Source organism: Hemiscyllium ocellatum, chromosome 18 (genome assembly GCF_020745735.1).
Source record: "Hemiscyllium ocellatum isolate sHemOce1 chromosome 18, sHemOce1.pat.X.cur, whole genome shotgun sequence".
In the NCBI taxonomy this organism is placed as follows: domain Eukaryota; kingdom Metazoa; phylum Chordata; class Chondrichthyes; order Orectolobiformes; family Hemiscylliidae; genus Hemiscyllium; species Hemiscyllium ocellatum.
The window spans coordinates 32,606,348-32,619,049 of NC_083418.1; the positions used below are offsets into that span (position 1 = coordinate 32,606,348).

At 44.0% G+C, this 12,702-nt stretch overlaps 1 protein-coding gene across 1 annotated transcript; it reads right to left on the reverse strand.

Moving 5' to 3' along the window:
- Window positions 1-810: 810 nt before the first annotated feature.
- Window positions 811-12,456, reverse strand: tmem258 (transmembrane protein 258). The gene is made up of 4 exons (XM_060838838.1): window positions 12,264-12,456; window positions 9,641-9,750; window positions 4,262-4,413; window positions 811-2,320 (listed from the first exon to the last, which is right to left on the reverse strand). Exons 1-3 carry the CDS (start codon window positions 12,264-12,266, stop codon window positions 4,287-4,289), a joined length of 240 nt encoding a protein of 79 aa, XP_060694821.1. The 5' UTR covers window positions 12,267-12,456; the 3' UTR covers window positions 811-2,320; window positions 4,262-4,286.
- Window positions 12,457-12,702: the final 246 nt, after the last annotated feature.

Genomic DNA, 12,702 nt, shown 5'->3' on the forward strand with positions numbered 1-12,702 from the left:
ACAGTGCAGATTATAGGGAGATTAGGAGCTGTGAATGACCAAGGCTGAAGCCAGTGCTGTGTGACAAATATGTGGGGGATGGGGGGGGAAAGAGGTGAAGCAGAGGCAAAATGGAAAACAGGGGAGAAGGGTAGCAAAGGAGGAAGAGGAGGAAAAAAGGTGATGAGAGAGTGGGGAGCGAAAGATAGAGACAATCAAGAAATAAGAGGTACAGAAGTGAAAAAAAATTTTTAAAAATAAAATAAATGAAATTAAATTATCTGAAGTTGAATTCAATGTTGAGACCAGCAGGCTGTAACGTGCCTAGTCAGAAGATGCGATGCTGTTCCTCCAGTTTGCATTGAGCTTCACTGGAACATTGCAGCAGGCCAAGGGCAGACATGTGGGCATGGGAGCAGGATTGTGTGTTGAAGTCCGGGACCTGATTGTGTACAGACCGAATTAGCACGGCCAATTCACCTGACCTGCTCCGGAGGAAACCCACGCAGATATGGGGAGAATGTGTAAATTCCACACAGGCAGTCGCTCGAGGCAGGAATCTAACCCGGGTCCCTGGCGCTTCGAGGCAGCAGTGCTAACCACTGAGCAACTGCGCTGCCCTTCAAGTTCCCCTCCAAGCCATAGGCTGTCCTGACTTGAAACTATATCACTGCTCCTTCACTGTCACAGGGTCAAAACCCTGGAATTCCATTCCTAACACCATTATTTATGTACATAACCCACTGAGAATACAACAGGTCGGGAAGGTGACTCACTAGTTTTCTCCATGGCAATTAGAGATGGACAAAATATAACAGTCCAACCACAAACTCCCATATGGTATGATTTTATTAACATTTATAATCTGCAGTAAAATACAAATACTTCCCAACCATTTCAAATATTGAAATGATTAGACTTCAGGTGGGTAGAACATTAGTTTTGCCCATTTACTTTTGCATCATATGCAGACAGGGTGGTTATGAAGGCATTAGCACACTTGCCTTCATTGCTTAGACCTTGGAGTATAGAAGTTAGGGAGACATGTTGAGGTTGCACAGAACATTGGCGAAGCCTCTTCTAGAGTACTGCATCCAGTCCTGGTCCCCCTGTTACAGGAAGGATATTATCAATCTGGAGAGGGTTCAGAAAAGATTTACCAGGCTGTTGCCAGGAATAGAAAGTTTGAATGATAGGGAGTAGATAGGCTAGGACGTTTTTGTTTTAAAAACTGATTCATTAGCAGTTGAGAAGTGACCTTATAGAGGTTAAGATCATGAGGCATATAGATAAGGTGAATGCTAACTTCTTTTCTCTATGGTGGGGGCTTCAAGACTAGGGGGCATGTTTTTCAAGTGAGAAGATTTTAAAAAGATTTGTTCATTTAAAAACTGACAGAAATAATGCAAAATCCCTAACTCAAGCAATTCTATCTTTGATGTTCTCAGTTGATGCCACACTTAATCAAAGCTATCTTAATATCAATGGCAGTTACTCATCTCTGGCATTCACCATTGATGTCCATGGTTAGACTAAAGCATAATCAAGGTCTGGAATAAAAGAAACTGAGCAATAATCTGCTGACTGATAATGTCATGTATCATTTGTTAGCAATGTCAACAAAATCACCCCATCATGTGGATGACAGTAAACTGATGGGGTTGTAACTAGCCAGAAAGGATTTTTCATGCTTTCAGTGATCAGGATATACTTGGGAAATTTGTCCCACGGTCAGGTAGGATTGCCCTACTGGAATACTTGGCTACATGTGTAACCAGTCCTGGAACACCAATTTTCAAGACAATAGGAATCAGGGCCTATCACCTTTGCTTTGTTCAGGATATTCAGAGATTTGTTGCTATTACTTAGCTGAATCAGAGTTTGAGATATTGGGGAATCTCATGAAGTGATGGATTATGTACTTCTGAGAAATAAACATATTAACCAATACACTAATTGTAGAAGCACAGACAGTAACATGACAATGACCAGATAATGTGTTTTCTGATTTTGATTGTGGGATGAAACAGAGTTAGGACACCAGAAAATGCTCTTGCCCCTCTCAAAAGTATGCCATAGCATTATTTCACATAAACTGAACTGCAGATTGTCCTGAGCTTAAAAAGGTCTCATCTAATACAGTTCAGCATGAAATGGTTCAAAATAACAGGAACAAAGACCAAAAGTTTTTTCTCTTTCGTTTTTATAAGAACATATTCTGTACAAAATCCAGGTGCTACTCAGTCGTTCTTGAAAAACTGGTTCTGTGAAAGCCAATGATATGAGACTATGCTGAAGTCACCGTGGAAATGGGAGCTCCTGCTGGAATGGTCCCTCTTTTCTATACAGGAGAGAAAGTAGACGTTAAAAATGGACAACAGTTTCTTGTATTCAGTGTCTTTAATGTTGAACATGTTTAAAATGTTTCAAAAAATCCACAAGGCAAAACCTGAGTTAAAAAGATTTTTTTTTTCTCTATTCAACTTGTTCAGAGATATTGACATCTCTGCAGCAGGTTGGGCTTGACCAGGGCCTCCTGTTTCAGAGATAGGAATACTACCACTGCATCACAGGAACCCTTAAAAAGGCAAGGCATAGGTTAGCTGTGGTGACCATACTCTTTATTAAAAGAGTTAGTTTTAAGCAGTAAAGATGGAGGAGTATAAAGAGGGAATTCGAGAGTGGGACATGGTAACCATGACTTCAGCTGTCAGAGAGGAGAGGGATTAAATATGGAAGACTAGAGAACAAAAAATTCAGTAGTTTAGCATTGGGAGGACATGAAAGATGAGGATGCAGCCAAACAAGAAATTTATATAACAATAGTCTAAAATAGCCAGTTAATATATAAACATCAAATGCCTATCAGAGATAAGGTGGAAAGGAAAGCACAATTCATGAAGATTGCTCATTATCATTTCCTCAAGTCTTTTTTTCAAAAGAAAGAAAGAGGCTTGCCTTTGTATGTCTGAACTGACTATCTGATTCTACCAGCAGATTATTCATATTCCCCTCCAGTCTTCTCTCCATTTATTCTAGGGACATTGACTTGCATTGAACAAGTCTCAAAATAGTTCTTCAGTATGTACAATATGGCCATTATCCCCACAGATAAACCTATGCTGTGAACTGCCATTAGAAAATCTGACATATCACAACTGAGTCTTCACTTGCGTCGAGTGTCATCTATTCCAATCCCTATTCTTAGAGCACCAAAGCAAATTATGGAACTCTACTACTCAATGAAAATAGCAACCAATGTGAACATTAATCTAGACCAGTCTGGTGTGACTGGTTCAGGCCCTTATCAGGGAGTCGACTTACCAAGTAAGTTCTCAGTGCTAACATTCAATGTCTTTCCCATTATCACTTATTACATTTGATCTTCCACGATACACTTTTGAACGTAGGATAGGCTCTTTGCCCCATGTACTCACTGAACTAGGTGAAGAACCAGAGGAAAAGATAAACTACCTCCAACTTCTGTCCTTCCCTCTCCAACATCCAGCACGTTCAGTATAACTAGCCTGAATTAAATATAACTTGCAGCATGAAATAGCACTGGAACAGCTCATGAGTGTTGTTATTGCCAACAGGGCGATCTGGACATGTGTAATTCCAGAGCATTTTATCTAGGCATTTCCATTTAGTTATTCATCAACACCCTTCCAGATAGTTACTGACAATCTCATGATTGTAGATCACTATTTTACCCTAAAGAGCTGACAGAGAAGAAAAAGCAGATTTAGAAACAGTGTGCAACTTTCAAAGCAAAATTAGTAAATCTATTGTGAAATTATTCTTTTCTAAAAACTACATGAGTCAGGACAAAAGGTCAGCTTACTTTACTAAGTCTGTAAGTTAGGAGGGTGGTCATTTGATTCCAAGTTCGCCGATCCCAAATAGGGGAATAGCACTTATGTGGACTAATGGCTGAGTTCCCACTTTCTAGCACTATCCAGGTACCCCTGCCAAAAAGTGAGCATGCACGTGACATCAGATAACAAATAAACTTCAATGCTCTCCAGTGTCAAAAATTCTGTGCAAAGTATCAGAGGTTAGGCTGTACCAATAGACAAGTCTGCACATCTTCAGGAAAAAATAGTAGTTGTGGGGTTGTAAAAGAAAAACTAGGGCCTTGTATAGTACAACTGGACATTATGCTAATAAACCAAGACATTAATATCATGGTGTACATGCAATTTCACTGTATTATGCTGCTGCCCTAAAACAACATTACTGAGAATCAAGTACCCTTTTACAGAAACAACCTGCTCCTTACCTTCCGCACACACTCCCAGTTGCTGTCATACATAAATCCCGACCCATAAGAGGAGGAAAAGTACTCCAAATCCCATGAAGAGAGATGCCACTAAGGAAATCAGCAATTCTTTGTAGATATCTCTTGTGTATTTAGTAGATGTCACCTCATAGCTAATAAAATAATTCAGGAAAACAGGTTCAGGATTTAGTTTCTGCAGTTTGGACTCAAGTGGAAGTATTGTACATCACATTGAGTTACTGAATATTTAGAAAACTTTCCCCTTACTGACCATGGTATCTCAGAAGAGATGCTCTATATGGATGTAAGAATTATACCATGCAACAGTGTTGCTCTGGCTATAGCAGAAACCTGGCTGTGCATTTAAGGCCAATTGGCACAGCCAAAGATTACTGAGTAAAGATTCTATAAATGAGAGATCTGCTTGTAAATCCCTAGCTTCTGATCCCGATGAAGGACTTATACCCAAAACGTCAACTCTCTTGATCCTCGGTCGCTTCCTGACCTGCTGTGCTTTTTCTAGCACCATATTTTTCAACTGACTCTCCAGCATCTGCAGTCCTACCTTCTCCTAGAAGTACATACAGATATTGCACAAATTAAATTTAACACTTCAAATGAATTCCAGTTTCTTCACTTCAACATCTCCCATTTATTCTGAAGTCAGTGTTTCACAATGAAACACGGTTCCACAGCTCATTGCCATTCGGCACACAATTCTTTGTGTAAACAAACATGGGGTGACATATCAGAGTTGTACAGCATCAAAACAAACCCTTTGGTGCAATTTGTCCATGCTGACCAGACATCCTACATTAATCTAGTTCCATTTGCCAGCATTTGACCCATCCTTTCAGTATATTAATAGAGTCAAAGCCTGATCCTACAACCCACCCAAAGCCAACATGGATATGCTGATTGTGCCTTCATCCCCTTCTACAGCCCAAGTGCAGAGGTCAAATGTGGCAAGCCACTCCAAAGACCAGTTGAAGTAGGGAATCTAGGAACCATTCTATACTTGAGATCTTTACATCCTGTGACTTAATACTTAAGGTTTCTGAAAATAATTTTGACACTATCTGCATGGAAACATACTACCACTAATGATGAGAGGGAGGAACTATTGAGTAGAATCAACTTTCACTTTAGCATTGAACACTTCCAAAAATAGCTTATAATTTTATAGCATCCTGAACTTGAAGTGTCCCAGGGTGTTTCACAGGAACATCATGAATCATCTTTGGCACTGAGTCACCATAAAATTATACCAAGACAGAGTAGCAGTTATCAGGGAAGCAATGGCCTAGTGGTATTAATTGCCAGACTGTTAATCCAGAGACTCAGATAATGTTGTGTGGACCCAAGTAAATCCCAACCTAATGACAACCATTGTCAATGGTTGGAAAAACCCATCTGGTTCTCTAATGCACTTCAGAGAGGAAACTGCCATCCTTACTTGGTCTGGCCTACAAGTGACTACATTGTGACAGCAATGTGGTGAACTCTCAACTGTGCTCTGGGCAATTAGGCATGGGCGATCAATGCTGGCCTAGCCGGCGATATCCTCATCCCATAAGAGTGAAAAAAAATCTTGGACACAGATGAAGGTTTAAGGAATGCCTTATATAAGGAAAGAACAGCTGACATTTTCGGAAGAAAATGGCACAGTTTAGGGCTGAGGCAGTTGATGAGACTGCTTGAAATGATGAAACAATTAAAAATTGTGATGCTCAAAAGGTCAGAATTAGAAAAATGCAGATAAGAATTTATATTGCTAAACCAGAGTTAGGGCAAGGCCCCCTTGATATTTAAAATTCTTGTTTTCACATCCATCAAAGTGTGGCTTTATCAAGAGCAATGTAGCACAGGACGATGGGTGAACAGGATTTGACATTAGTAAGGACACAGACATTTGAACCATCCCAAATTTACAGAAGGTAGAATTTTGGAGACTGACGGGGAGTGCATTTGAAAAGCTCAGTGTAACAAGGATCTGCACAAGGGTTTCAGCTACAGATGAGCTGAGATGGGGCAGGATGTTTCAGGTATGGACAAAAGCAACTTTGGTGATGTATAGATGTGGTCAATAGCTCATCTCAGCATCAAACATGACAAAGTTGTAAATAGACTGGTTCAGCCTCAACCAGTTGGCAGGGAGAAAGATGAAGTTGGTAGCTTGTGTTATGAAGAGATGGGTATACTGTACCTGACACAGCACCAAGTGTTGTGAATAAAGTAACAATGTAACACTTGTTCAAAAGCTAGATTAGCTAGTTGCCTGGAAACGACAAAACAGATTCAAATTAGGCCAATCAGTTTAAATTATACTCTGAAAATACCAAATTCCAATCAAGTTTGAATTTAGTATACTCTCAATCTTAAAAGCTACTGATAATGCAATGCTTGGGGGTATAAGAGGACTGCAGATGCTGGAGATCAGAGCTGAAAATGTGTTGCTGGAAAAGTGCAGCAGGTCAGGCAGCATCCAAGGGGCAGGAGAATCTACATTTCGGGCACAAGCCCTTCTTTAGGAATGAGGAGAGTGTTCCAAACAGACTAAGATAAAAAGGTAGGGAGGAGGGACTTGGGGGAGGGGCGATGGAAATGCAATAGGTGGAAGGAGGTTAAGGTGAGGGTGATAGGCCGGAGTGGGGTGGGGGCGGAGAGGTCAGGAAGAAGATTGCAGGTTAGGAAGGTGATGCTGAGTTCGAGGGTTGGGACAGACAAGGTGGGGGGAGAGGAAATGAGGAAACTGGAGAAATCTGAGTTCATCCCTTGTGGTTGGAGGGTTGCTAGGCAGAAGATGAGGCGGTCTTTCTCCAGCCATCGTGTTGCTATGGTCTGGCGATGGAGGAGTCCAAGGACCTGCATGTCCTTGGTGGAGTGGGAGGGGGAGTTGAACTCAATGAAAGTTTGAAGCAAAAATCGACATTTCGGGCAAAAGCCCTTCATCATGAATAAAGGCAGAGAGCTTGAAGCGTGAAGAGATAAGCTAGAGGAGGGTAGGGGTGGGGAGAAAGTAGCACAGAGTACAATAGGTGAGTGGGGGAGGGGATGAAGGTGATAGGTCAGGGAGGAGAGGGTGGAGTGGATAGGTGGAAAAGGAGATAGGCAGGTAGGACAAGTCCTGGAGACAGTGCTGAGCTGGAAGTTTGGAACTATGGTGAGGTGGGGAAAGGGGAAATGAGGAAACTGTTGAAGTCCACATTGATGCCCTGGGATTGAAGTGTTCTGAGGCGGAAGATGAGGCGTTCTTCCTCCAGGTGTCTGGTGGTGAGGGAGCGGCGGTGAAGGAGGCCCAGGACCTCCATGTCCTCTGCAGAGTAGGAGGGGGAGTTGAAATGTTGGGCCACGGGGCAGTGTGGGTTGATTGGCGTGGGTGTCCCAGAGATGTTCCCTAAAGCGCTCTGCTAGGAGGTGCCCAGTCTCCCCAATGTAGAGGAGACCGCATTGGGAGCAACAGATACAATAAATGATATTAGTGGATGTGCAGGTAAAACGTCGATGGATGTGGAAGGCTCCTTTCAGGCCTTGGATAGAGGTGAGGGAGGAGGTGTGGGCGCAGATTTTACAGTTCCTGCAGTGGCAGGGGAAGGTGCCAGGATGGGAAGGTGGGTTGTAGGGTGCGTGGACCTGACCAGGTAGTGACGGAGGGAACAGTCTTTGCAGAAGGCAGAAAGGGGTGAGGAGGGAAATATATCCCTGGTGGTGGGGTCTTTTTGGAGGTGGCGGAAATGTCAGCAGATGATTTGGTTTATGCGAAGGTTGGTAGGGTGGAAGGTGAGCAACAGGGGCGTTCTGTCCTTGTTACGGTTGGAGGGGTGGGGTCTGAGGGCAGACCCCAAGGTATCCTTCCATATCCACCACAAATTCACCTGCACCTCCACACACATTATTGCATCCACTGCACCTGATGTGGCCTCCTCTACATTGGGGAGACAGGCCGCCTACTTGCGGAACGTTTCAGAGAACACCTCTGGGACACCCGGACCAACCAACCCAACCACCCCGTGGCTCAACACTTCAACTTCCCCTCCCACTCCACCAAGGGCATGCAGGTCCTTGGACTCCTCCATCGCCAGACCATAGCAACACGACGGTTGGAGGAAGAGCGCCTCATCTTCCGCCTAGGAACTCTCCAACCACAAGGGATGAACTCAGATTTCTCCAGTTTCCTCATTTCCCCTCCCCTCACCTTGTCTCAGTCTGAACCCTTGAACTCAGTACCCCCTTCCTAACCTGCAATCTTCTTCCTGACCTCTCCGCCCCCACCCCCACTCCGGCCTATCACCCTCACCTTAACCTCGTTCCACCTATCGCATTTCCAACGCCCCTCCCCCAAGTCCCTCCTCCCTACCTTTTATCTTAGCCTGCTTGGCACACTTTCCTCATTCTTGAAGAAGAGATTAGACAAGGGAAAACTGAACAGTTGGGAGGAGAACTACCAAACTAATGACACCTGCAGACTGCCTAGACAATAGCTCTCTTTAATGGTACTTTTATCGATTTGTGACCTGTGAAGCATAATCCTCAGGAAAGATGACATAGGAAGATCCAAATAGAAGATTCGACAGATGGCTGATTTTGAAAACTTTAATTTTTGGTAAATCTTAATGGGGAGCGGGGGTTATTGGACTAGTATTACAGAAGGGAAGATAAAAGAGAGGTTAGAGGAAGGAGTTGTAAATAGTTGTTAGTTAATTATCTCAAAGTATAACAGAGAATAAAGTTATTAAATTTTATTTTGAATAGTTCTTGGCACCTCAAATTTTCAGATTACTGCATGGGATAAATCTTTTCTGTGTTGTTGGTGTAAATTAAGCAGGAAGGTTTACCCCGTGTCGTAACACTTGGGAACAGTTATAACAGGGACTGATGACATTGCTTAGGTCTTCCTAATATTTTACTGGAGGGAGAATTTCTGCTCACTGAGTAATGGATGGTGGACAAGTAGGCTGATAATTTAGAACAGTGAATGAGTTCAGAGCTGACATTTAGGCATAGTGGGAGTAGTCAGCATGTAAACAGTGTGCTTTTGGATGGAGCCAAAGCTCAGCAGACAGATGAAAAATTAGCTGATGTAGCAAAGAACTTTCCCTACAAAACTCCAAAAAAAGCACCATAATCTCAACCTCCCACTCTCTAGTAGTCTGGCATGAGCTGTTCATCCTGTTAGCATGACAATTGCTATCAAAGGCTGTCACCTAGGAAAGTAAAGGAAAGGGTAACAGTTGAATAACCTCATTTCAACCATGGGAGAATCTTCTGCTTACTGCTCTAGATCTGAACCTCAGTCTGAGTGAAAAGTGAATAAGCTAGTACATTAAGTCACACAGGCATTATGATTGGTTTAAACCAGTCATCGTCTGAAAAGGATACACAAAGAACCATGCAGTAAAGAACATCCCAATTGCAAGAAGAACTACTGTCAAATGTGGGAAGACAGCAGGGTTGACTGGGCTTGTATATCTGGTCATAGCCTCCAGCTCCTAAAAACAAAAATGCATGTGCAATTAATATACCACAGCAGTGATACATTCAGACCTTGTATCAGGCTAGATAATTATCAAAAAAGGTAATTGGACTATTGAAAGCAGCACTACAAATGGCAACCCAACCCTTAGCTGATATCCATGTACATATTCAATAACAGTCAATGAATAGGAGTTAGAGATTCACTACACAATGAGGCCTTTCAGTGCAATTATTTGGTGGTGACACTATGAACTACCGGTTTATTCCAATATTCAAGGTCTTGATCGATATCCCTGTTGATTACAGTACCTCAAGTAAATCTTAAAAGCTTGCAAGTGTTTTCGTCTCCGCTAGCCTTCCAAGCAGTGAGTTCCAAATCTCCACCATTCTCTAGATGAAGAATTGTGGGAAATATTTTGTCTCCTATCCTGAATCTACATCCCGATTGTGAATCCTTCAACCTACAGGGACACAGCTTCCTATCCACTATCTAGAGATAAATTTTATACATTTAAATCACATTTCCTCCTAGCTGCCTGCTCTAAAGGAAACAATTCAAGCATATTTAATCTGCCCCAATTAAAATTCTTAAGTCCAGGTGATATTTGCACAAATCTCTTCTGCATCCTCTCTAGTAAAAAGACATTTTTCTGAAAAAGATAGCAGCCAGTACTTTAAGTGGTACTCCAACTAGTACCAAACCAGACATTTGAAGTATTCTATTGTAACATCCTAGCTCTTACATTCTCTGCCATAGTTAGCTGAGGATTGCAGCTGTTCACAGTGGCAGTTCTTCATCTCTCGAGTACAACTTGGATTGGCAAATGCTAGCTTAGCTAGCACAGCCCACAGAGAACAAATGAATTTTTAAAAATTTAAGTACCCCACAAGCCTTCTTGACCATCTTATTGACCTATCCAACCAACTTCGTGACGTTTTAGTAAGTTTGCTAAGGTCCTACTTCTCAGTATGCTACCATGTATTGTGCATTTCCTTGCCTTGTTAACCTTCCTCAAATGCCTTACCTTACACTTTTTTGGATTGAATTCCACTTTCCACCATTCCATCCATTCTACCAGTCCACTGATAGCTTCCTATAGCTTTCTTCATTGTCAATCACATGACAAACATTTGTAAAATCTACAGGTTTTCTGATCTGACTCCTACATTGGGAGTCAAAAATCACTGGTATATACAATTAAAAGGAAGGAAATTACCACCTAACTTTGCAAAACCTCACTAGAATCAGCCATCCAGTCACAGAAACAAAACTGCAGCCTCCAAACCAATTTGGACACATCTACTCTACAGTTAATAGACCTTTACTTTTGCTGCCAATCTGCCACATACAGCTTGATCAGAAACTCTCTTCAAATTCATATGAGCAAACACATACCGTCACTGTTACCTCAAAAAATTCAAACAGGTTAGTCAGACACAATCGTTAGTTAACAAATTTACATCGACTTTATTTGCTTAGTCATGTCCTTCTAAGCAAAGGACACAGGATTGTTTCCAATTTCCCAGCCTGGGATATATTAGATCTAAGCTGAGGATTCCTCTGGAATTTAAAGTCCGTTTCTCATCCATGGTAAGTTGGTTTAAAATGTCACATTCCTCCGCCTGATTGCAATGTCTACTTTGGACCTCTCTTGTAAAAACTAAACATTGTAAAAGTGACCAAACCAACGACCTGCGACTCCAGGTGTACAAGTTACTGAATGGCAACCACCTGAAGGAACGGCGCTTCGAAAGTTATACTACTTCCAATTAAACCTGTTGGACTATAACCTGGTGTTGTTATTTTTAGCCGACTACACGGTTTATTTATCCATGTGATCTTTATATTCTTCATTCCATGCACAGAAATTAGCATATCACTATCAGCGTAAACGGGACCAGCGCGGAGCGGGGTCACACTCCCCTCCGCCTCCGGGACGGGACCAGCGCGGAGCGGGGTCACGCTCCCCTCCGCCTCCGGGACGGGACCAGCGCGGAGCGGGGTCACGCTCCCCTCCGCCTCCGGGACGGGACGGGACCAGCGCGGAGCGGGGTCACGCTCCCCTCCGCCTCCGGGACGGGACGGGACCAGCGCGGAGCGGGGTCACGCTCCCCTCCGCCTCCGGGACGGGACGGGACCAGCGCGGAGCGGGGTCACGCTCCCCTCCGCCTCCGGGACGGGACCAGCGCGGAGCGGGGTCACGCTCCCCTCCGCCTCCGGGACGGGACGGGACCAGCGCGGAGCGGGGTCACGCTCCCCTCCGCCTCCGGGACGGGACGGGACCAGCGCGGAGCGGGGTCACGCTCCCCTCCGCCTTCGGGACCGGGACCGGGACCAGCGCGGAGCGGGGTCACGCTCCCCTCCGCCTCCGGGACCGGGACCAGCGCGGAGCGGGGTCACGCTCCCCTCCGCCTCCGGGACCGGGACCAGCGCGGAGCGGGGTCACACTCCCCTCCGCCTCCATCAACCCCCGAGTCCGTGTGATTATCAAGAGCCCGATCCGAGCTGGCGCGGCCGGAGACTCACCATCTTGGCTGTTTTTAGGCCACGTACCCATGCGGAAGATGCGTCACACACTAACACCGCAGCACTGCATCCTGGGTCGTGTAGTCTCCTATTTGATAACTCCTTTACGCTTCCACTTCCAGACCAACAGGACACTTTAACATTTTGCAAACAAGACAGAATTCGAATATGAGCGGCAAATGATATTCGTCGTTCCGCCTAACGGTGAATGACTACAATTCCCATGGGTCACTGCGGCATGTGCGCATGCGCGTCTTGCGTGAGTGGTGACTGATCACGTGGGTATCTCTCCCTGATACAGAGTTCCCAGACTGTCACTCAGATTGAACTGAGAGGGAGTTTGTAGACATTATTAGACCATGGACATTAATGTTCCCTGGTGTCTGTCAACACCCTAAAGTAGATTAATAGATAAGCAGGGGAAGAGTGTACCCAATGT

What these genes read in the sequence shown, in the direction of transcription:
- tmem258 (XM_060838838.1), bottom strand. An exon ending in TTTACTGCATGGTTCTTTGT is followed by an intron (nt 4,414 to 9,640) that starts GTATCCTTTTCA and finishes TTATTTTATTAG; the next exon opens with CTATGAGGTGACATCTACTA.